At 49.3% G+C, this 26,076-nt stretch overlaps 1 protein-coding gene across 1 annotated transcript in view; it reads right to left on the bottom strand.

Annotated features, from left to right (window-relative positions):
* The window catches only part of BRD4 (bromodomain containing 4), a 95,008-nt gene that overhangs the window by 22,804 nt on the left and 46,128 nt on the right, over positions 1-26,076 (bottom strand). Inside the window, 6 exon segments of the mRNA XM_064381712.1 lie at positions 4,752-4,880; positions 5,710-6,072; positions 6,648-6,937; positions 8,709-8,844; positions 10,194-10,331; positions 14,016-14,334. Of these exon segments, the coding sequence (XP_064237782.1) occupies positions 4,752-4,880; positions 5,710-6,072; positions 6,648-6,937; positions 8,709-8,844; positions 10,194-10,331; positions 14,016-14,300 (1,341 nt within the window). The 5' untranslated portion in view covers positions 14,301-14,334.

Below are 26,076 nucleotides of genomic sequence, written 5' to 3'. Positions count from 1 at the left end.
CAAGAGATCCCCACCTGCTGTGGCCTCCCAAAGTGTTGGGATTACCAGCACTGAGTCACCGCGTCCAACCCAATAACTTTGTTTTCTTTCTTCTACTTTTTTCTTTTTTTGAGATAGGGCCTTGCTCTGTCACCCAGGATGGAATGCAGTCAATGGCTCAATCATGGCTCAATACAGCCTCGTCCTCCTGGGCTCAAGATATCTTCCTGCCTCAGCCTCCTGAGTAACTGAGACCACCATGCCCAGCTAAATGTTTGTACAGACAGGATTTTGCCACGTTGTCCAGGCTGGTCTCCAACTTCTGGGATCAAGGGATCCTCCCACCTTGGCCTCCAAAAAGTGCTAGGATTACAGGCATGAGCCACACTGCACCCAGCAAAGAAGTAACTCCTTGAGCAGGTCTGACGCAAGGAAGAAGATACACAAGAAGGGATGGCCAGAAACCATCACCAGTTAGCCTGACAGAAGAGGGGCCAAGGCAGGAAAAGGTAGGCGGCTTCACATCAGAGTGGAGGCCCCAGTAAGAGTGTAACACAGACCTCTAGCCCTGCAGCACCTGGCCATGTACCAGGTGAATAGTGCCCTAGATGTGGGTGGGCTCAGGTCCTAAAGTGACTCCAAAGGACATCTGGGGCCACATGAGCTTCTGGAAGAGCCAGGCCTGCTGCCAAGCAGCAGCAAGCAGGTTAGAGGAGAAGTGGGCCTCAGAAGTGCCAGGATATCATGGAGGGAGATGATCAGCTCTCCTTCCCAGGACAGAGGGAGTACCCTCTACTGAGTGGTAGCTGCTTCAGCGAACTGATCTGTGAGCCTCAGCCAGCTTCAAGACATGAGGACATCCTCATTCCTCCCTGCCAGGTGATGACTGTTGTGTAAATGGTGGAGTGGAGGTGTGTGGTGTTCACTCTGAGCCCTCCTTCCATTCTCTGGGTGCTCATGGTCTTGGCTCTCCAAAGGCCCCAAGAACAAAGAGCAAAGAATACAAGACATGAAGCCAGCTGGGATGAGAAACTAGCATCTGTGGGGCTGGGATTTGTCAGCTTCTTGGCATGTCCAGTTGCATGACCCTGTCATCCTTCTCTGTCTCTTCGATGTGAGAACCCTGTTCTAGACTGAGTGGGGGGCATCCTGGAAAATCCACGAGCCACTGGGCCCAGGTCTGCTATAGGAAAACCTTGCTGTGTGGCTGCAACAGTCACACGATCCCAAGTACCAGCCTGATGGTAAACAGGAACGAGCCTCCCTGTTCGAGGAGCTCATAGTCTAGTGGGAAACAGAAAGGCAAACGAATGGGCAGCAAGGGGTCACTATGAGCTGGAAGTATGCCGAGACCTCAGGGGTGCTGTGAGGCCAGCGAGAGGACAGTAACACAAGACTCAAGATGCACCGAGGGCAACCATCTCACAAGGGAGGCTGTGATGGTGAGGAGTAGTAGACACTAGTAGTCACAGAGGAACACGGAGTGCAGGCATTCTGCTGTTGGCTTGACAGTGTCTTGGGACCCAGGTGAGGCCCAGCCCCCTGCCCAGCATCCCAGAACCTCCACCCCACTCCTCTAGAGGTCTGAGTCATGAGGTCATGCTTCTCAGTTTCAGCACAGCCCACTGGTTTCTGACAAGTACCTTGGCTGTCAAGCTGTGGAACGTAGGTTTTCTCAAGGACTCCAGAATTTAGAGGCTGAGAGAGAAAAATGAAGTGGATCCTTTTCCAAGTAACTTTCAGGGGCCCAGCCAAATTAAGGGACCCAACTAAGCAGCTCCCAACAGCTCCTGAAGAAGTGAGCAAGGGCTGGCTGGCGCTTTCTCCCTCCCCTTCCCTGATGGGGAATTTGCTCTACCCATCAGAGAACTTAGAAATAAGAAAAACAAATGCTGAAATGCCACAGACACAACTGCCCACTAGAAGAAGTCTGCCCTGAAACCCCTCCATATCAATTCTGTTGTTGAAGCAGAAACACCTCTACCAAGTGCTGGCACAGAGAGGTGCCACTCCCAAGGACAGGCAAAGCAGGCTGGGGCAAAGTCCACCCACAGCAACCCCTACTCATTGCCTGAACTGGCCCCACCCCTTGAGAGCAAGGCCTGTGTCTACTCCAGTCCAGCACCTGGAGTCCGTTATGTAGGAAGAAACTCTTCTGCTGCAGAGTCTCTGCTGTGGCAGACATCCTAGTGGCCTTGCTATTGGTAAACTCCACATTCAGGCAGGCTCCTTCCCCTCCCAGAAGGAGAAAAATGCCAAAACCACTTGAAACCCCAAAATCTTTGTTGGAGAAAATTGTGAAAAAGAGGTGGCTCCATGGCGTCAGGAGAGGAAAAGGAAAAAGGGACAAAAATTAGGAAGGAAGAGCTAAACGCATAAGAGGATGCTTTATCTTTCTCTTTGTAAAGTAGCTCAAAAAAGTCACCTTTAGTACTGAGAGAGACTTTGTTTCTGATGAGCTGTTCCTATGAAGGTAGATGAAGGGCATGAGTATCAATGTGAGCAGAGTGGGAAAGAGCTATGCACCTGTCTTCTCAAGAGAGCGGGAGAGGGAGAGAGAGCACGATGGAGGAGCTGAAGGCACAAATCTGAGGGCACCACCGCCACTGGGTGGCTCTGAACAAAAACTGCATAGAAATTAAAAAGCCTGAACTCCTTCAAGGATGGGAAATACAAACACGAATGATGAAGGGTCAATGTCGCTTGTGAAGAACGCACACAGACAACACCAAAGTGAAGAGAGGGCAACAACTCCCCAAGCCCCAAGTCACAGAAAATAAAACTAAGAAACAGGCCAGGCGCCGTGGCTAATACCTGCAATCCTGATAGTTTGGGAGGCTGAGGTGGGTGGATCACCTAAGCCCAAGAGTTTCAGACCAGCCTGGACAACACAGTGAGACACCATCTCTACCAAAAAAATACAAAAATTAGCCAGGCATGGGGGCACATGCTATCCTAACTACTTGGGAGGCTCAACTGAGCACAGCAGGTTGAGGCTGCAGTAAGCAGAATGAGAATCTGTTTCCAAAAAATAAAAACAAAAATAGTAGAAATAAAAAGCTCCAAGCCTGAGCATGCATTTAAATAACAAGAGCCACATCCATACTAGTAAGAAAGAGCCCAACAAATCTCACAAGGGAAGTGTTTATCCTACTTCAAGAGTTTGAGCGGATGTCCTCTGAACCAAAGGTCGCCCCTGATCCAGAGTGAACAGGAGAGATAGTGCCTTAGGTCTGGTGGGAGTAGGTAGGGGATGCTATGGTGGGGAGTCTGGGACAACGTGGGGTACTGGTGCAGCTGGGAGGCAAGCAGGCAGTGGGGCTCTGGTGACCTCTGCCTGGCACAGATCATCAAAGGCTTTCCAAGTCCTTACTTCTGCCTGGGAAGCAGATGGCTGTGACAGCCAGGTGTGCAGAAGCCTGCTGAGACCTACAATGAGCACATCAGCACCTGGTGATGGCAGGTAGCCCAGCCCACAGCCTGTCGTTCTGTAATTCCAGCACTTAGGGAGTCTAAAGCAGGTGGATTACTTGAGCCCAGGGGTTCCAGACCAGCCATTGCAACATGGCAAAACCCCATCTCTTATTATTAAAAAAAAAAAAAAAAAAAAAAAAAAAAGAGCTAAATTAGCCAGGCATGGTGGTGCAAGCCTGTAGTCCTAGCTACTCAGGGGGATGAGGCAGAGATCTGCTTAACCCAGGAGGCAGACGGTGCAGTGAGCCAAGACAGCACCACTGCACTCCAGCTTGGGCGACAGGGCAAAACTCTGTTTCTTAAAAAAAAAAAAAAGGCCAGGCACAGTGGCTCACGCCTGTAATCTCAGCACTTTGGGAGGCCAAGGTGGGCAGATCACCTGAGGTCAGAAGTTAAGAGACCAGCCTGACCAACATGGTAAAATCCCATCTGTACTAAAAATACAAAATTAGCCGTGTGTGGTGGTACATGCCTGTAATCCCAGCTACTTGGGAGGCTGAGGCAGAAGAATTGCTCAAACCCAGGAGGCAGAGGTTGCAGTGAGCCAAGATCAAGCCATTGCACTCCAGCCTGAGCAACAAGAGCGAAACTCCATGTCAAAAAAAAAAAAAAAATTAGGAAAGATGATGATGACAGTACTAAATTGTGACGTTATTCTCCAAAAACTTTAATTCAACCTTATTAACCAAGAAAAGACATTATTTAAACTTAGGTATTTTTCCTTTTTTAAAAAAAATACTAGTAGAGTTAGTCTATACATCTATGCTATAATCTCCCCTCCCTGTCCACATGTGCACGTCACAGTGTGCACCACCCAGGCTCTCAACTTGAAGGAAGTGGCCCAGGACCCCTCCATGAGAATTGTGCCCATGTGGAAACCACTTCTCTGCAGCTAGAAGGCTCTCTTAAGGCTCTGGTGAAGAGATGTCCACAGTGCAATGTCCTCAGCTCATGACTGTGACAGTGCCTACTTTGAAGAATACCCTCCATGAACCCACCTGAGACAGGTCTGTTATGTAGAAGAGACTGGGCCATGCACAGCACACACCCGTTCTTCCAGTCAAAAGCAACTGAGTGCTGGTGGAGGGTGGGGAGGGGGCTTGCAGTGGAACACCCACTCTGCTTTAATTATAATCAAATAACCCCAAATTAAAAGGTATGCACTAGGCTGAGTTTAGGCACTTTTCTAAAGCAACATGGCATTATCCCAAGGAAAGTGACAGAGGCCCACAGAGGTCTACTCCCAAGAGTACCTCAGCCTGCTCTGCTGAGGGTGGCTGGGTCCTCCCGAGCCTCACCTGGAGCTTGCGGGCCATAGCCACCACCTCATGGTCGGGAGGGTTGTATTTATAGCAGTTGGAGAACATCAATCGGACGTCAGCACCAAACTCTTGAGCATCACGGTACTCACGGGCCTCCAGTTTAGACTGGAAAACAAGACGGGTCCCTGTCAGTTGTGTCTGCCACGTGATAGTGGAGAGGTAGCTGGCAGCAGACAAAACGGTTGCCTAGAGGAGCAGGTTGGTTTCTCAGTGGCTTTCAAGTTTGGTCCAGGCTGTAGTGGGGGGACATGCCATCACCACAGTTCCTAACCTCAGGGCTGGGACCGGCCTTGCCAGCATCCCAACTCACCCACCTGGCTCAAAGGCAGGTGGACTCAGAACCCACAAGAGGCAGAGCATGAGCCAGAACTGAGGGGAAGAAATGATGGAGGGCTGGGCCCACCTCATCATGATGACACAGTATGGGAGCTGGTCAAAGGGACACAGCACTGTCCCCTGCTCTGCCTGCCCCATGTTTGGAACTCCACTCCCAGAAGAAACATGTAACAAGTCGTAAAACCAAAAAGGCCTCAAAACACTATGGTGACAATGTTAGCACTTACAGCGTGCCTCCCACACAGTGGAGACAGCAAGGTCCCCCTCATTGCAAAGAGCCTGGCGCGGCCACCAAGCCCTAAACTCTCATGAAGCATCTACAGTGTGTGCAAGGCCAGAGGGCTTGTCTTGCTTCTCCTCAGACAGGAGAAGAGGCAGCACAGCTGCCTACAGTCACAATGGCCAAGCACCAGGTCTTGGAGCGTGTCCCATAGCACCCAGCAGGGGGCGCTGAGTTTCTCTGGGTTTTGGGGAAAAGCCCATGCAGCCCTCGTTCCAGGCCTGGGTCTTCTCTTGGACTGGAAGGTCTGGGGAGATTCTGATGTGGAAGAGGGGCCTGCCCACCTTGTCCCACCCTGCTAAGGCACATTCAGCTCACCTTGATTGTGCTCATGTCCATGGGGTGCTTGATGATGTCACAGTAGTCGTGCAGGCCCAGCGCCTCCACGTCCACAGGCTTATAGAAGGGCCAGGCATAGGCGGCGTGCTTCTTAGCGAACATCTCCTTGAGGATGCCGCTGCAGCACTTGAGCTGCTCTGAGACCTTGCTGCTCTTCTCTGGTGCTGGGTGCTGTTGAGAGTCGGGCACGTCCTTCTTTGGAGGTTTCACAGGCCGGGTGCTCTCCCGCCTTGGGCCCAGTTTGGTGGTCTTAGGCTCCGGGGGTAGTGAGGGTGGCTCGTGAATGGGGTCAATGGTGGTAGGGGTGGTGGTGTCTGCTTTCCTCTTCACTCCCTTCTTTGTCTGCCAAGAACACGGGGGCCAACAGGCAGAGTCAGAAACGGCAAGGTCACCCCCAATGCCAGGCCCCGTCTAGGGGCCCAACATTCACATAGGATGACCCAAAGATAACTGCATAGGCAAAGGGCCAAGGACAGGCAGACCCTGTCCCACCACTCTGCTCTGCAGCTAGGACAGGACCTGCCTGTGGCAGGAGAAAGCATACAACCGAGTGCTCACTTGGTATAAGTCAAAGAACCTCTGGAGGCTGCTTCCTACCTAACACCAGGGCATCTCCCCAGCTGCCTAGGGGAGGCAGGATTCAGAGACTACTTAGATGGCACATCTGCAAATATGCGCAGTCTAAATTAGAGAGAGGGGCAAGGGACAGGAGCCCGCTAGGAGGTGTGACATAATTATGGGATCTTTGAGTCAGCGAGGCATCTGCTTCTGGGCTGCAATTTCAACACAGCAAGATCTCCCTAGAAACACCCTCCAGTGCCTGGGACCCAGGACAGGCTCTTGTGCAAAGCATAGGCAAGGACAGGGGCCACTCTCCTCCCTGGTGACAGCAGCCCTCCAAAGCCCAGGACACTCACCTTTACAGGCTGCGGGGTGGCTGCGATGATGGGTGGGTGGCTCTGTACAGGTTGGGGAGCTGGAGCAGGTGGGGGTTGTGGCTGAGGGGGCACCGGGGGGGGCGTCTGCAGTGGCTGGGGAGGCACCACCGTCATAACAGGGGTCTGGACGATGAGGTCTGGGGTGACAGCAGGGAAGGGGTGAGGCGTGGCCTGTACAGGAGGAGGATTCGGCTGAGGGGTCTGGGTCTGCGGAGGAGTTGATGCTTGAGTTGTGTTTGGTACTGTGGAAACACCAGGTTTTGCTGTCCCTACGAATCATAGTAAGACAGGGAGTTAGAGGCCATGCTGACATCCACATGCTGACTTTGTAGGGATATACACCACACACAGTGAATGCACATCTGTGTGTTGTGTTTATTTGCCTGAGAGATGAACATCCCAGACTCCACTTTGCCAAACACGTCCACCTGTCCCTGGGGCTCTGAGAACAGTGGAAAACTGCACTTCCATTTCCTAAGGCGTCAGAGCTGCAACTCCCAACTCAGGCACAAAGACCCCTTCATGAAGCCTGGAGGCCTGGGCTCAAGGAGCAGGAAACACACACTCACTGTGGACAGAGCGGGAAAATGCTTCTCCGAGCTTCCAGGCACAGCTGCCCTTGTTCCCAGAAGCGCTGCTTTCTGAGTAAGAGCTTCTGGCAGGGAGCCGGCAGTAGCCACCCTCGCCAAGGTTTCTGGAAACTGGCAGGCCCCTACCTCCTGGAGCCACAAGGGACAGCTGGACTGTTGCCCTTCATGACTGGCTCAGGTGCTGCCTCCTAGCAGCTGTGCAGGGACTCCGAACACACAATGGTCACATGGCCCACCCAACCAGCTCCAAAAACTGAGGGGTTATGGCCAGAGCTCTAACAAGAGTGGGCGGACCAGGGAGCCAGTGTCTAGGAGCATGACCTGGGTCACCACATCCTTCGTGTGCACGCTGGCTACCATGAAAACAGACAAAGACACCCAGCGCCTTCATCTGCAGGCTCAAGCAGCACCCATGTTCCAGGTGCATCTCAAGGAGCAAGGGTGAGATTCTGCTGAGTTTCCCAATTCTCCTTCCCTGGGCACAACTCCTGGGCTTCTACCAGACTGGAACAGGAGGTGCCACCATGTCTGCCCAGCATTTAGCCCAAACCCCTGGTCCCAGGGAGTGAGGGCCAATATCCTCATGTAAGGATAAGGGATCTGACTTACATGAGGATCAGGGATGTGACCTGATATGTACAACAGCCACAGGGTGACACGTGAGACTAGTTCTCTCCTTGGTTACCCTTGGGTACAGCAGGGGACATAGCAACCCCCTTTCTGCCACCACTTCAAAACAGAGTGGGAGACCAGGTCAAAGGCTGCTGCTCACAGAAGCAAACAACTCACACTCAGGGAACACCTTGCAAATGTCACCCTTCTGCAGCATGGAGCTGCAAAGGACAAGATGTAGACAGCAGCTGCTGGAGAGTTTCCTAGACAGAATCATTTCCTGGAGTGGGCAGCTCTGCCAGCTGGCCCCTGGAAACCTGTGTCAGTTGAGGGGTGGTGACAAGCAGAGATAGACAAGGAGGGCTTTCATTTCAAACAACTGAGCATCAGAAGCAGGGATGGCTCTGACACCAGTGCATCAAGGTAATTCCAATGACAAACCTCAAGGTTTAGAACTGAGATGTTACTTAAAATGATTTCTGGTCATGTTAATGTCCTTAAAATGGAAAAGTAAAAATCACCTACAACACTGGCAGGGTGAAGCATTCAAACGTCGTCAAAGTGATTTGACAAGTTACAATTTCTTTTTGTCGTTAAGTCCATCACCTACCCTCAAAAAAAGCAGGGCCCAATTATTTCTGCTTACAAAAGGCCGCAGGGCCACATGACCTTGTGGGATGGATCCAACACTGAACCCAATCCCACCATGTCCAAACACCAACAGGGCCTGCAGTATATAATGTCACCATCTTCCACCCACTCCCAGCCCCCCACCGAACTTGGAAAAGGGACAAAGGTCAGGGAGAAAGCCAATTTACTTGCTATTTCAGTACTCTACCTGCTTCTTTCCTCCCACGTCCTCTTCCTTTTGCCTGTACTATCATGATCTCGGTTTCTTCTGTGGGTAGTTCGTTTATTTTTTGCAAGAAGAGCTTCTCCAGAGCTTCTGCCATTAAGACTATGTCATCTCCAGGCTGGATAAGGAGACACATGGGCAGAGTCAGAGGGCCCTCCCCTCCCCACCTCCGTAGACAGGGCACCCCATGCCACCCCCTGCCCCAAAGCATGAAGCGTCGTATTCCAGGTCCTTCCCCGATCTGCACCCAAAGGAGCCACAATGGCTACACTACCAGGTATCACAGAGGCTTGTGTTCCCACAGGTGTGCTGAGCCTACACTTGTCTACCTGTACCTCCCTCACGTTTTAAGCTCTGACCTGTCTGAGAAGCCATCCTAATGCCTTAAGCATCTGCCAAGCTCAGCCGATCACTGAAAGGGGCCCTCCTTTGACACAATTCGATTTCACCAGAAATACTTGAATGACACAGGATTTCTTGCCATGATACATTAGCAGGGCCCCAACAATGCTCCCCAACGTACCCCCATGGCAGCTCACCAAGACTCTGGGCACTGCACATCTCACACTAGTTTAAGGGGTCCCACTCTGTCACCTCATCTATAACATGCTGTTCCCACTCAGTTCTAAACTGAGAGCCTGGTCTGCACATTTTGCTCAAACCTAAGTGGTGAGAGCTGAGACTTTAAAAAACACAGTAAACTTCAAGAAACTCACCTACCCATCTCTTCTGGGCATTTTTACCCACTACACCAGCAGAGGTCAAAAGCTGAGTTCTGTATAGTGTCTCCCTCCAGAGTCGTTCTATTTGAAAGGGTTGATTTTAATCACATCTGTGGTCTGAACTGTAAACAAATGATCTGGCTTCATGGCACAGCCGAGCCGAAAGGTTTGGCTACGGGGTTAGGAAGTGACCTTCAGGTCTACATGTAGGATCGGGGGGACACTTGATCTATGGCCAAGAGTTATCGACAGTCATGTCCACAGTTCCAGCAGACCAACACCCACAGAGCAGCTGAGCTCTGCGCCGGCCCCATCACACCCTCTCTCACGTGGAGGTCTCTGTTTGGGCACACCTCTGCACAACTACATTTTAGCAGGCTCTTTCCTAACAATTTACATCACCCAAATGAACTTTGTCGTGAGTCACCACTGTTCTCCTCGCACCTCCTCTACTAGACATGCTTAGGAACCAAAATCCCAAGGGCACCAGAAGCTCATGCTTCAGGCTAACAAGGACGGCTTATAAGTTCAACATGGCCAGCACCCTCCTCCCAGCAAAAAATTCCACACCCAGCCACAGGCACCACCACAGGTCTCATTACCTCCACCTCCAAGGGTCTCCTCTCGCCAGACTCGAAGCCCAGCCACACCCAGCACCCCTGCCCACGGGCTCCTGACACGCCCACTGCCGAGGCCTCCCCTCTTTTCTCCCCAGGGCGGCTGGACACCCACCCCCATATCTCACCTTGTTGTAGATGTAACAATTTGTAAACATAGTGTTGAAGTCCTGGATACATTCCTGAGCATTCCAATAGTAGTTGTTTTCCAAGCGCTTCTTTATTGTTCCCATATCCATAGGTGTTTTAATGATCTTATAGTAATCCTGGAGAGCAAAGAACAAAAGGCCAGTGTCACCTAGGGAGCCAGGCAGCACAAACGCTGAGCTGGCCAGACTGGCCTGGGGACCTCACCCCGGGCTGTTCCACAGGTAAATCCACGGGAGCCATAGCTCCTAATGGCATCAGCAAGTGATCTCAAAATAAAGTGGAGCAGGGAAGGGTTCATGAATGCTGGGGAGTAATTCAGAGGGAAAAGGTACAAGTTTCCAACCGCCCTGTCTTGGAACAGGTTGGCTTTATTGAAATGCACATTTTTTCTTTTCTTTTTAAAATATTCTTTCATTTTTAATAAGGGGGAAACCAGGCAGCCTTTTAAAAGCAATTCTCACCCAGTAAAACAACCATGGCAGGTCCTACTTGTCCCCACCATTTGAAATTCTACCTGTCCATAAAATGCAAATCCCCGCAGCGCCAACGATGGAGCCCACTCTTGACCACACTCATGCCTTCTTGTCACCATGAAAAACTGTGGAGCATAAGCTTCCACCCTTAGTCTAAGTTCACTGGACTTATGTTTCTTTCACTTGTACACAGTCTACCACTAAGGATTCGTTAGTATCCAGATACAGTTGAACGACCAGGTTAACTGCCAAATGACAAATCTGGACAACCTTCACAATCCTCAGTTAAAAAAAAAAAATCCACCATCTCAACCCTCAAGCCTTCAGGTCTTACTCTCTAAGTGCCAAACAGAAGTAAACAGATAACAGATGTAAATGTCTTAAAGTGCCTGAAATCAAACTGCATTATCTTCACAACTTTTACTCTAAATCTAAACCTATTTTAAAACCAAGTTCATTTTTAAAAACAACCAAAGAAGGAATGCAGGGACAGAGCAAGCAGTGCCTGGGTTTCCAGGTATGAGGATCACAGAGGGTCAGGGAGGGGGGGCTGCATACAGGCAGCAAGCCCCCAATGACTAGACCAGCTCAGGCTGTTGGCCTGACCCATTGAGAGATATCACACCGAGTGAAGACAGATGCTCCCGTAGTTAAGTCGAGTGGCGTTACAGAACCAAATCCAAGTGGAGTCCCACCGTAGAGGGGCAAGCTGAAGGTGGAGAGGCTGTTGCAGGGAGGAGAGAGCAGGTATGCTGCTAAATGTCAATTCCTGAGGCCCTGCTCAGGAATGGTAGTGGACAGTTAATATTAGAAAAGGCCGCACAGGGTACGGGTGTGGGGTTTTTGAGATGTTGTGACACCAGTGAGAAAGGGACAGGGCCACCTGCTTCCATGTAAGGGTTTGCCACAGTCATGGCACTGCCCTGGGGGTGAAGGCTACAAGTGCACACCCTGGTACCTTAGGCAAGTGGTCAGGAGGGGAGACTGGAAGCGGACTATCAGTGCCACTTTCTTTGCTCTGACTTCCTTTACCAAGTCCAAATAGATCTAACCCAGTGGAAATTTAGATTTTACTCTATGGCCAAAGGCCACTGAATTGCCCACACTGTGTCACGTGGCTCAAGGGCAAACAGGACAGTGGGGAGGAAGTGGGGTAAAGGCAGAAAGAAAGGTGGGGGAAGTGGAAGTGCCAGCCTGGATAGTAGGTTTAGGGGCATGACAGGAGTCCAAAATGTGGGTGAAGACTTGGAAGGCATCAGAAAACAGACAAGGAATACTTTTTGGGGTGGCCTTATTAACATCTCCAGAAGGAGTTCCCAGAAAACAGCTTTAGCGTGACAATGCTCCTGACCAAGGACTCTCCTTAGCTCAGCCCCCTCCAAACGCCCTGAGATCACTCTTGCCCACCAAGCTCCCTCCTCAGCTCCTTACTATGCCATCTCTGAACACATCCGATCAGGGCCACCATGGATCGACCCCTTCCTTCCTGTATCAAAGCTAATGAGGGCAACATCAACAGTCATAGGGACAGGTAGATTCACACTCTGCCCAGAGCAAGAAATGTCCTACCCACTCTCCAGCCTGCACTTCAGAGACTGATCCCGAACTTCAAAACCCCATGGCCTAACGAAATACTCATACCTATCTGTCCCGCTGGCCGGCACTGTTCCCTGAACCTCACCTGGGATGCTGGTGCCTTCTCAGCAATCTCAAGTCCCTCAGTTCTCCCTTCTCCTGTCTTCACCTTCTCAGCCCTCCCCGCATTTTCTTATAACAAGCAGACCCCTCTGCTGTTCTGGCGCTGATACACTTCCCTTAAAAGCCAAGCTTCTTGAAATGGTGGCTTCACATCCTCACCTTCTCATTCACACCGTAGCAAATCTGGTTTCTACTTCTGTGTCACGTCATCCTAAGGTCACCAATGCCCTCCTAAAGGTCAACAGGACGGTCAGGTTGGAATCCTCATCTCTTTAACCTCCTGATATGGGAGCTTATGATATGGGCATCTGGGGAAATGCTCTCTTCTGGAGGCCTTCTGCCCTCCCAGCAACCCCTAAGTGCCTCAGAGAGCTCTGGGTTCCACTTAAGCCCCCAGCTCCTTCTCTCCTGGTTCTGTTCTATGAGAATGTTACTCTCAACTATAGACCCTGTCCAGCCCAGCTAGAGATTGGTGCAGTGAGCTCCCTCAAAACAGTCTCCCTCCCGCCAGCCACCACAGCTGACTGCCTCCACTCCTTATCTCAGTCAATGAAGACTGTGGCCCCTCTTTTGCCTCTATACTTTGCCTGAGCCAATTCAAGACCCAGACCCGCAGTGTCCTCTTCTGATTATTTTCCCCTGAGTGCATGACAGGTACTCAGTGAACCAGTAACACCAGGAGTTCTTACAAACACAATGGCTTTAAACTTGGGAGTCTGGACACCTGGCAGAGACTAAGGCCACTCCTACACATGAGTAGCTCTAGTGTGTACACACCAGCCTGGCTCAGTGGCTGCAACCACCTAATGCACTCACCAGGGGGTGTATGGGACTTGGCAAACAGCAAAGGACAATTTCAACACAATTAGTCTTTGGTGCTTTAATTAAAAAAAATGAAAGCATTTTTTCCATCTGCTCCCTGAGGTTCAGTTGGAGAAACAAGTTGTCCTTGCAGAACAGTTTGCTAGGGATATGGGAAAATGGAAAACTCTCTAGGGAAAGAAAAGAGGGGTGGGCTCACAAAAGCACAAGAGCAAGTGTGATGCAGCCACAGGGAGGAAGGGAAACACCCGTGCAGCTGCAGCCACAGCCACCTTTCTCCAGCTGGGGCCGCCTCTACGTACTTGCTCCCTGCAATGTAATCCACTACCTTTCCCCACCGTGTGCTCGGGGTGACAGTGATGACGATGCTAGGCGACTGCTACGGCAGCAAGCCAATCCCCCTCTAACACAGTTTGATCAAGTACGTCTACTTATCCTTAATCAACTATGTCCACACTTGGGAAGGGGCCAGGATGGCCAAGTGCTCTGACTTCAACTCACCATGGAAGGGGAAATAGATCTGTGGGCCTCCCTTTATCCCACTGCTTCAACCTCTACACAGTTTTCCCCAGGACTCCAATATCTAAGAAACCAGCTATTGTTAAGCCAATTAGCTCATTCTTTCTCCCCAGTTTCAACTGATCAGAACTGCTGAAACCACTCACTCAAGGGCCCTGCAGCTCACACCATGAATCCAAATGCATCTCCTACCCTGCCCCAGAGTCTGTCCTGACCAGGAGACATGCAGGAGAGAGGAGACTTTGAGGACAGCAGATGGCAGCCCTGGGCCCTACCCGTGCTACTCACAGGGAGGTTCAGCTTGACGGCATCCACAGGCTGCTGGAAAGGCCACGCAAACTGGTGTTTCCATAGTGTCTTGAGCACCACTCTGAGCAGGTATTGCAGTTGGTTGGTCTGCCTCTTGGGCTTGTTAGGGTTGGAAGTCTCTGGGGGCGGGGGGTTGGTGCTGGCTGCATTGGCTGGCTGGGGTTGGGCCTGGGCCTGCGTTGTAGACATTTGGGAAGTTTCTAGTCCATCCCCCATTACTGGCAGATTTCTCAATCTCGTCCCAGGGCCGCTCTCCGCAGACATGCTAGTGATCCCATCACATTCTTCACCAGGCACTCTACAAAGGAAGAGAAGAGTCCCCATGAGAGACCAGTTAGCAGATGAGCACCACTTGGAATGACAAGTCCCCCTGGCTGTGGGCTCCAAGCACCGCTTGGAATGACAAGTCGCCCTGGCTGTGGGCTCCAAGGACTGAGTTCCCCTGGCAGTAGCTGGTCAGATTGGCGAGGGGGCGTGGGCAGGAGAGACACCTCATGCTTTGTCTACAAGGGTTCCAATGTCTTTTCTCCCCAAAGACTTACCCTCCAGCAGGGAGGAGACCATGTACCAACAGAGGAGGCAAAGTGAGGTGGTGAGAGCCCACTAGGAGCCAGCAGGGGTTCTGGGAACTATGGAGGTCATGGGGAAGGAGGGACAATGAAGCCACATCTCAAAAACCTACACATCTCACAAACCTGCACATCCCTTTTCCCACCTGTGAGCTTTTAGGAGATGCTTCCTGTGTGTGGAGAAAAATGATTTGCAGGCTCCCAAATATGACATTTACATTAAAATTGTTTGCATTTGTTGCTCACAAAGTATTGAGCTAAGTCAGTAATTCCACTTGATGGGCCAGGCAGGGAGAAGCAGGAAGGTCGGGGCTGCCCACATGTGGATGGCCCACCCAGTCCACTGCCAAGTGCCCAGGGCAAAGCCACAAACTTACTAAGAATATTTTATTGGTAATTTAAATAATGCAGGTTTGCTGAGGAAAGAATCTGCATGTTTACTGCAGATAAAATAAAAAATGAATCCATACTAGTCTTACCATTTTCCTAACTATAAGTTGCACCTCCAGTGGCAACACAGGCCCCTGCTGTTAGTGCCTGAGCACCCACTCTGATGCCCTTCCCTCACATGAACAACCCCTACTGAGGGCCACCCCAACTTTGCAAACCCTGCCACAAGCATCCTTACAAGAGTGATTCTGAACACCTGTCTAGTTTTTCCAGTGGGACAAATCCCAACATGAACAGCCACAAGTCAAGGGTATGCATGTTTTTATTACCAAATTGCCCTCCGGAAACACAACCCACCCCTTGCAGTGACGTGAATTTCCATTCTGATGATTCATTCATTTGCTCAGATGTATACTGGCCATTTGCATCCTTTTTGTGACACTTTTCTACTGGCAGTAAATACATACATATAGCTGGCTTTTTAAACCCAGTTCCAGTAGTAAGAAAAACTCTGAAAGCTAAGGGCTGACTACATCTATCAAGCATCTCTAGTAATAAACCTAAGAGCTCAGTGAGGATACCATTCTGGAATAAACTTTTAGTGGATCCAGAAGCAGCTTTATGCCTAACACACAGTAGGCACCCTAGCTGACACTGAATTACTTTTTGTAATTTTTTTAAACCCAGGTTATACAAATTTTTTTGTAAATATAGTTCTGGCAAATAATCCTATTTTAAAAGCACCAAACGGAGAATTTGGTACATAAAGCAAATCCACGGACTAGGCTGTGGAGATAGGCGGCCAGTGAGATACAAGACACAAGGACAAATGACACCAGCCACATACCAGCTCGCTGGGAACCTTGGATCTAGTGTACCAGTTTTGGTCCAGGCATAGACAGATTATAGGACACACCATGTGACTGGACACAAGTATTGGTAGAAGGACAGCCATCACAGACAAGGAAACATATCAGTGGGGTTTCAACCCCACTCACATGTGGAGTCGGCTGGAGAGGGCTTCCACGCAGCATGACCAACAAGTCCAAAGGGGACAAGTGTGATGGAGCTCCATCACAAGGGGAGGGGAGGCCTAAAGGCACCGAGGAAGCCTAGATCCTGGGATGGAGGGTACACAGAGTGAGGCCAAGGAATGCCATGTAGTTTGGTTTCTACGAGTACATTTATCCTAGAAAGCAGCTCCAGAAACATATAGCTGATGCTGTGCACCAAGCACATGCCAGCTGACTGATGGCAGGCAGTGGCGGGGACAGTCCAGCCACAAGGACACAGGTCACCAGGGGGCAAAGCCAAGTTGTCCCAAAAGGAAGCAGCCTCCATAAATTTTTCATTAAGTAATGACATTCTGGAAATCTCCAAGCACTGTCCCTGAGACAAGATGAGGCCAAGGAAACACTTCTAGAACTTCTGGGTTGCACCATGCTTGTCTCTTTCCAAAAAGACTTGCAGCAAAGCCAAGGGATGAAGGACTCATGTGTGCTCTGGGCCAGTGACCACTCTTCTTCACTTTCTCTCATCAGGCCCAAACAGGACCTTGAGCCGAGAAAGCTGAATTTTCTTATTTTATTTTATTTTTCCTTTTTGAGAAAGAGGGTCTGTCACCCAGGCTGGAGTGCAGTTGTGCAATCCTGGCTCACTGCAACCTCTGCCTTCCGGAGGTCAAGTGATTCTCCCACCTCATCCTCCCCAGTAGCTGGGATCAGGTGTGTGCCACCATGCCTGGCTAATTTTTGTATTTTCAGTAGAGATGGGTATCACCATTTTGGTCAGGCTGGTCTCGAACTCCCAACCTCAGGTGATCCACCCGCCTCAGCCTCCCAAAGTGCTGGGATTACAGGCTACCACGCCCGGCCAGAAGCTGGATTGAGGAAAATTTTCTACAGAAAACTTGACTCTTGAACCTTGCCTCATTTGGTGTTTTAAGTCACTACAAAAGCCAAAACACCCTTCCCTAGCCAGCCAGCTCACAAGAGATGCACAACAGTTAAATCCTCAACAATGCCAACATTGCTTCTGGCCTCATCGCCACTTTACAGATAGGGAAACCAAGGCAGAGAGAAGTAGCTGACCCAGGAGTGGAAAGACCAGGTCTAAGCAGACAGGGTAGCCCAAAACGTTGCATCCGATTCCTGGGCAGTTTAAGTTGGCCTTTGAACTAAGGAAATCCTCACTAGTGAGCTGCACACGCGCACACACACACAAGAAGTGCCCAACAGTCACGATACAGTGACCACCATCCTTAACACACATCCATGATTACCAAGGGCAGGCCCCTGAGGAAAGAAACTGCTAGAGGTTGTCTGTTTGAATGTTAAGGTATGACAAGTTCAACACATGAGACAAACCTGGGAACTAAAAGTACCCCAAAGTTTCTTTAAGGAGGCTCTGAAGATAGCCAGTGAAAGTGACATCTGGCCGGGCTCAGTAGCTGAAGCCTGTAATCCCAGCACTTCAGGAGGCCAAGAAGGGTGGATCACCTGAGGTCGGGAGTTTCAGATCAGCCTGGCCAACAGAGTGAAATTCCATTTCTACTAAAAATACAAAAAACGAGACAGGCATGGTGACAGGTGCCTGTAACCCCAGCTACTCGGGAGGCCAAGGCAGTAGAATTGTTTGAACCCAGGAGGCACAGATGCAGTGAGCCAAGACTGCACCATTGCACGCCAGCTAGGGTAACAAGAGTGAAACAACGTTAAAAAAAAAAAAAAGAAAGACCAGCAAGAAAGACAGGAAGGACAGACATAAATACAGAAAAGAGAGAGAAAGAGGGGCGAGGAAGGGAGGGAAAGGAAGAAGGAAAGAGAGATACACATTCATGGTCCCACAAGAGGGGTCACCAAAAGATGCCTGCGACTCCTGTTCTGCACTCACTCTGGGCCTGTGAAGCACCTGCACTTCAAGGGACCACACTGATCTACTGCTATGCCCGCAGCCTTCCCATGACTACAGGAAAGACCGACCCTTGGGAAACTTCAAGAGCCCATTCTTACTGCAATGACAAGAAACATGAGGAAAACCAATCACTTCTAGTCTGTTACGGGGCAAGAAAGAGAAGTACACTGAGACGTCCTATGTGAGGGCCAGACGGCTTTTCCAAGACCCAAATTTGATTAGGTCAGCCTCCTTGGTTGAATTCTTCCCACAGTGGTTGCCCCCATCCCACACTGCCCCAGGCCATTAGCATCTATGCTCCAACAACAAGTCGGCCACCCCTGTCACCTTCAGCCTTTGATCTGCTACCCCTGCTGCCAGACAAGACAGATGGATGGACACAGACCTAGGCTCACAGTCTCTCTCTCTCTCTCTGGCCCACAGCATCTGGTGCTTCCCTAATCTCCGCCTAGTGAGTTCCATGGTCAGCCCCACGGTAGGCACCCCTGGGAACCTGAAGGCAGGCTCATCTTTATTTCACTTTTGTCCTCCCACCCAGCACACAGGAGGTGTACCCTCAGCAACCACACCCAGATTGTCATCCTGGGGCTTCCAGCTAGATCTCAAAGCTCTGGAAAAGAAAAACAGTTCATGCTCTCAACATGGATAATGTTAAGACCACTAGACTGTCACTTGCTCAGGCGACAGGTCCTAACATGCCTTGCCCTGGGACTCAGCGGCTGAGGTGGCATTTTCCCGAGTGATTAGGGAACACTTAGGGTGAATACCATGGAGGAGAAGGGCGGGGCTGCTCTGGCCATGGACGGGGAGAGGGATTTGCACTGACCTAGAGGGACAGGGTGGCATCTCTGAAGAAGGGACAGAGAATGAGACCGGAGGGGAGGAAGAGTGTGTGCACTTCTGTGGTGGGGGAGAGACAGGCAGCGGCAAGAGAAGGCATGCCTGGCATAGTTAACAGGAGACAACATTTTCAAAGTTTTCCATTGAAAAGATTAAAAAATGCTGCTCCCTCTCCATTTTCATACTGACTTGTGGCCATTAAAAGCAGGAGCCACCATTTACCATGTTAAGAATTACCTGAAGGTCAAGGGAAAGGAAAAAAAATTTGCTTATTGTTTCCAATCCAAAGAAGGCTACATAATTGAACTGGATGTCCTATTTTTGCATCTACCTCCAAGAGATAGATATCACGTTCTCAGTGTAGAAGAAAAGGAAGAAGTGAGGTTAGACAAGGCCATGGTTCCCAAACTGAGTACCCAGGTAGCCATGGGGATGTCATGGTAAACTCAGATGGCACTGCAGGAAGTATTAACACAAGGCAATTGATCATTTCAACATCAGATTGCATTATACTCCTTTCAACAATGTCATAGTCTGCAACACTTGGTGATCAGCAGTTGCTATAATAAAAAGCAAAGATCGCCTGGGCGCAGTGGCTCATGTCTGTAATCTCAGCACGTTGGGAGGCCAGGGCAGGTGGACCACCTGAAGTCAGGAATTTGAGACCAGCCTGGCCAACATAGTACAACCGTGTCTCTACTAAAAATACAAAAAACAAAAAACAAAAACAGGTGTGGTGGTTCGCATCTGTGGTCCCAGCTACTTGGGAAGGCTGAGACAGGATAACTGCTTGAACCCAGGAGGCAGAGGTTGCAGTGAGCCAAGATGGCGCCACCATACTCCAGCCTAGGTGACAGAGTGAGACTCCCCCTCAAAAAAACAAACAAAGAAAGCAAAAGTCATATAAAAGTATATAAAAATCAACATTAACAGGAAACACAGGTAGTGACATGCAACCTGGTTCTGAGGTTTGAGGATTTGTGCAGTGTCCAACAGGCAGACACATCCTATTAGAAAGTAATTATGGGCTGGGCACAGTGGGTCACACCTGTAATTCCAGCACTTTGGGAGGCTGAGGCAGGTGGATCACTCAAGGTCAGCAGTTCGAGACCAGCCTGGCCAATCTGGTGAAACCCCGCCTCTATTAAAAATACAAAAAAAAAAAAATCAGCCGGGTATTGTGGTACGCGCCTGTAATCCCAGCTACTCCAGAGGCTGAGGCATGAGAATCACTTGAACCCAGGAGGCAGAGGTTGCAGTGAGCTGAGACTGCACCACTGCACTCCAGCCTGGACAACCGAGTGAGACTCTGCCAAAATGAAAGTAACTATGGTTATGTAAAGATAATATATTCTTGTGTTTTTTCAGACAGCTACACAATTGAGACATTGGTACTTATTCTGTTGCTTGTGCTTAACCACCTAATAAACAAAACTGTTGGCTATTTCCTTTGGCCTACGAGTATCATAGAAAAAAAACTGAGATGTTTAAAGATGTTGTGAACCAAGAAAGTTTGAGAATCTCTGGGTTAATGAAAGTAAAAATGTAAATTTTCCCTCTAAATTCGTAGACCTCTGATTAAGCATAACTGTTTACAAGGATGTTCTTTGCAATCATAATATTTAAGTGAATTTTGGGAAAATTTTAGGGATAGTACTTTACAGAGAATACAACTGTAATGTTTTGTAACTCTGAACAGAAAAAAAATGGTTTCCTTGGACATTAACCTTATTTATAATCTGGCCAATAGTTCAGACAAATTAGAAATCTAAAGATGCAGAAAACAAAAAATCCAAAACAAGTTCAGAAAGTTTGAACACTTTCTGCAATGATGAAGTTCCTACTTGCAAAGTGGATGGCAGCAAGCCCTCTTCATTGGCATCCTCCAGCAAGTCACAGTCTCTTCACTGCCTACACCCCAATCAGCTCCTATCCTTTAACAGGGCTTTCAGGGTCTCCAGATAGGCTTTGTTCTGAGCCTGTTCATCACAAAGAAGCCTGGCCCCAAGCAACCTTTTCCCAGACCAGGAAAGGAGATTAGAAAGCAGGATAGAGATAGATGCAGACATGCAGGGCAGGCTTAGTTCTGGGACTCTGAAAGCAAGCCAGAGAGGAAAAGAGAAAGACCACAAACAACTGCCCAGAATCTGCTGATTCAGTTCCCAGTTCCAACCATCATAAGTCACTGAGAAAACTATGTGGGTTGGGACCAGCTATATTTTGCATTTGTGGTTCTACCTGAAGTCCTGGCCTCCCAGTGGGCCTCCTGAAACCCAGTGATCCTACCTCCATTCTGTGTGGTCTGTTCAGACTCACCCGTCTCCTAAAGTGATGGAGCACACAGGCAGAAAGATGCCAGGGAAGGCAGGAGCAGTCACCAAGATGATGGCTGGTTAACAGAAGGCTTTCTGAATTCTCCCGTAAAATATGGTGACCACACTTAGCACAGATTTACATAAGTCATCATCACACAAACATGCACTAGGGCCTAGCTAAGCTCCACAGTAGGTACCTGTCACTTCCTAGGCTGATACTATTATCTGGCACTTCATCTATACTGGCTTGGTTATCCACACAGCAACCCTAAAGTGCAGACTGCGATTTCATCATCTTCACGATCATCCCCATGGTGACAGAGGCAGAGTGGATGGTGGCCTGGTTGGCTGCACGTCACTTGGAGCAGCGTGTGCTTCAAGTCCTTTGCTCTGTAGCTGCCTCCACTCACCAAGCACAGTGGCAACACCTACAAGGGGCAGAGGCTCATCACCCCACACTGGTCTTTGGCTTGGACTGTAGCACCATACTTTGCTGTACACGTCAGTGGCCTGCCTTCTCCACAGAAGCAGCTGAGTGCCATGTGGCCCATAAGCTGGGTCTTAAGTCAGACTTCCAGCAGTAATATTTCCAAAGAATTTCATCCTCATAAACAAATCAGAGCTGAGACCACTTCCTGCAGCACCTGACCATCTGCTTGCAATGAGACATATACCCCATGTCATAGGTGAAATCTAAAACATACCCTTCTGCTGAAACTATGAGGTATGGGAGCAAGGGGAAGGGACACCAAGTTATCATTTATGCTTCCCAAGCAGTAAGATGCCTGCAGGGACATGGCTTAAATTTGTTTTATTCCATACACAGTGCTAGCCAATGCCAACTGACTACAGTCCCTTATGAAATCACAAGGTCACAGTCGCACATAACCTTCAGGTACAGGAGGTCACCTCTCTACCGCTCCAAGGCTCTTGTATAAACAAGTATTTGCGGGGAATGCTAGATTCTGCCCAGGGACAACAACAAGGGGATGAGGGACCCTGACTGGTAAAAACCTGGTAATTTCTCAATACTATTCATTTACAGCAATTTACATCTTATCTTGTCCTAGAAACATCTTTGCTGAAATGCTGGTTACACAACATCAGTATCAGAAGGTCTATTCCCCTCCTAGGCACTAGAGCGGCAGCTACTTCAAATTCATGACAGCAGCCCTGTTTAATTGTGCAATCTGTGTCAGTGGGGAAGCACAAACAGGATTACTTTTCCATCTGACCGGCTCAGGCAGCTGGTGAGAACAGCACTCGTGTCATCAGCCAGACTGCGCTGCCTGGAGCCGGGCCAGTGGCCATGCGCCGAGGCAGCTCTTAGAAGCCTTATTTCTCCTTCATGCAGTGTGTACACACCCTGCCCCCAACCCTTTGGACCAGCCAAGTGGTGGAGCCCCATTACCTGTGACTGTGCAGTACCACAGACCCTGCAGCTTGCCTTGAACCAGACAAGCCAAGGCAGAGATATACCAGCCTTCCTGCTAAGGGAGAGTGTGAGCCAAACTCATGCTCTCTGCCCCCCACTGGAGGGGACAGAGGCACACAAGGACCTTGCAGCCAGGAGGACCAGGAAACTGGACAAGCCACAATCCCACCAACCAGAATTCCAGTCTCTCTGCTTTAGAAACTCATCAGCAGGCTAATTAAACTAGGAGCACTGAAAATGCTGCACCAACTTTTCCCTGCAAAAGCTGCCAGCAGCTGGAGGGACAAGTGGCTCAGGTACAGTGAAAGGTTTCATTGTTACACGCGGGTTACATCATGTTGCTGATGGTTAAATCTGGGTGGATGGATTCATGAATGTACAATGTTCCTGTGAAAAGCATGCAGCAAAAACAAAACAAAACAAAACCTTGACATGGACAGGATCAAAACTTTTGGGTTGGCCAGACACGGCTCATGCCTGTAATCCCAGCACTTTGGGAGGACGAGGCAGGCAGATTGCCTGAGCTCAGGAGTTCAAGACCAGCCTGGGGGACACGGTGAAACCCCGTCTCTACTAAAATACAAAAAAAATTAGAGGGGCATGGCAGCATGCGCCTGTAGTCCCAGCTACTGAGGAGGCTGAGGCAGGAGAACTGCTTGAAACCAGGAGGCAGAGGTTGCAGTGAGCCAAGATCTCACCAGTGCACCCCAGCCTGGACGACAGAGGAAGACTCCGTCTCCAAAAATAGAAAAAAAAAAACAAAACAAAACCAAAAAAAAACTGTTGGGTTAAAACATATTCCAGCAGGGGCAGGCTAGGCTAACTTTTCTTATAAAGGACCAGAGAGCAAATACTGTCAGCTGTGCAGGACAAACAGTCTGTTAAAATAAAAATAGTTCATTCTGCCATCATAACATTAAAACAGCCACAAATAATCCTGAAACAAATGAGCCTCACTGTGTGCCAACTGGCCTGCAGGCCATAGTTTGCAGCCCATTCCACAGATTTCTCGACTTTGTGAAGGGGAGGGAATGTGATGTTACATTAGAAAAGCAGAATGCAAAATTACAGATGAAATTAGGTAACGATGCCAGCTGGGTGGGCACACAGACCTACAGAATGAAGCCGGAGGTGGTGGCAGGTGTGTAGATGACACCACCAACTTACAATGAAGACCAACCAACCACCCAGCACAAATGCAAAAACTACTCAGTCTCTATGCAATCTGTCCCCTTTCACAAGCCCCTACTGGCCTCTTGGTGTCTGTCTACTTCTACCTGGTTGAGCTGGCCCTCCAGGCACTACACCTAGCCAAATTAAAGGCTGAAAGATTATAACAGAAATATGTCATTAATTCAAACTATGCATTTATGAAATTCTCACTGACTCAGCTGTGCCCTTCCCAGGTAAGAGTGACATTTTCTCCTGGTTGCCTCTTAGCCATTACCATGGCTCGGCGCAGTGGCTCATGCCTGTAATCCCAGCACTTTGGGAGGCCAAGGTGGGTGGATCACGAGGTCAATGGTCTGAGACCAGCCTGACCAACATGGTGAAATCCCATCTCTACGAAAAATACAAAAATGAGCCAGGCACGGTAATCCCAGCTACATGGGAAGTTGAGGCAGGAGAAATCGCTTGAATCTGGGATCCGGAGGTTGTGGTGAGCTGAGATCGAGCCACTGCACTCCAGCCTGGTCAAGAGTGACTCTCCATCTCAGGGGGAAAAAAAAAAAGAGCCATTACCCCATCTCCTTTACCTGCCTTCACTTTACACCATTTTAGTTATCATCTTTTTCAACAGAGCTGGTGTGGGGGATGTAGCACTGAGATTCATCCGCACCATAATGTGAATCACATGCTGGCACACACAATCCTACGCTCTGGGGAGGCTAAGGCTAGAGCATCGCTTGAGCTCAGAAGTTCGAGGCTGCTGCCACTGCACTCCCGCCTAGGCAATAGAGTAAGACTCTGCCTTTAATAATAATAAATAATTACAAAACACAATATGACATGACTCTAAATTTATGGATTGAAACCCTGCTTTGAGAGAGACTCCAAGATGGCCAGAGACCAATGCATATCACGATGTCGAGGCTGGCAGTGAGCTGGGCACTTCACTCTGCTTAACAGGGGTGTTTCCTAGGAGGAAGGAAACACAGGGACACACTGGAGAATGAAAGACTCTACAAAGGCAGCAAGAGTGGGGAGGAAGTTCACTTCTTAGCACAAATAATTAAAATGAGAGGAAAGTTTAAGAGTGAAAAACGGGTTTAAACTCAGTCTTGGGCTGCCCCTGGTGTCGATCAGAACATTTCTCAGGATGACATCACACCGGTCTTCTGGAATTTTCCCATTCCAAACAAAAGCATAAGAACTAAGCTCATAATCCTCATTTAAATTTAAAACTATATGCCAACTTCCATGTAAGTGGTCAAGATCATGCTTTGGGAATCTGGGAAGCCAAGAGGGAGATGAGTGAAATGCAAATGACAATCTGCATGGTTCATGACCACATTGCCGGGGGCTGAAATGTTCCAAAACGCACCAGCTTAACCCACAGGCCTGTTACGCGTAAGTGGAAACAAAACTGAGCTCCTGAAACAGACCCACAAGTGGGAAAGGTGCCATTTCAATCAACTGCTCTAAATTTCACCCACTGGGAAGCAGCCTGGATAAGTAAGCAAGAGTGTATTATGCCTCTAAGTTTCTTCTCAAAGCAGCAAAGCAGCTGCTGGCTGACTCAAGGTGTCCCTGGAACCTGCCTACACTCACTGGGGACACAAAAGGGTAGAGGGCTAGCACAAGTGTTTCTAGAGACACCATGACCTAACACACCCAGCAACATTTTAACCATGACCACCAAGAGCCCCTAGCCCCTGCTGGGTGGGAAAGCCAAACTAGACAATGGCCACAAGGAGAGATGAAGCCATGCCAAGAAGCCAGGAACACACACATGAAAGGCAATGGCACACACTGACTCAGGGTGCAGAGATATCGGAGCCTGGGTATCTTGATGAAGAGGTGACGTTAATCTTTTCTTCAATGATATTACCCTGGGCACTTCATTGTAATTTTAAAAGATCTGGAAAAATGGTTATACCAGTCAGTATCCAGACACTCAAGAAATGGCTTCAGGCAAGATGACATTTCTTCTCATCTTGCCCTCACCACTCACCAGGTACAGAATCCAATCTATGGGGAACAGGAGGAGGAAGGGCACGGCTTTTTTTTTTTTTTTTTGGAGAAAAGGGAACACAGAAAGCTATGCTAAATTAACATCAGAGCTTCCAGCTTCCAAAGACCATCATATTCCTTGTTGACAAAGTATGAACTGAAGACTGACCCAAGGCCCAAAGATGACCAGTCAGTGAGAGCTGACAGTGTCTCAATTGCTGGATTTATATCTGATACACACCCCCAAGGGTACACAAAAGGCCATTCCTACATCTTCACAGAAGCCTTTGTGGTCAATGCTGTCCTAGGGAAACAGGCCAAGGGGTCTCCACCTTCCAGGCAATGTTAACCTCACTTTCAGGCTTCTCTTTCTTCAGGTAAAAGCAAGCCATCCAAATAACTCC

The sequence above is a fragment of the Aotus nancymaae genome, unplaced genomic scaffold, assembly GCF_030222135.1.
Source record: "Aotus nancymaae isolate 86718 unplaced genomic scaffold, 86718_ANA_hifiasm-v0.15.2.pri h1tg000028l, whole genome shotgun sequence".
Lineage (NCBI taxonomy): Eukaryota > Metazoa > Chordata > Mammalia > Primates > Aotidae > Aotus > Aotus nancymaae.
This window is presented reverse-complemented; position numbering and strand designations above follow the sequence as displayed.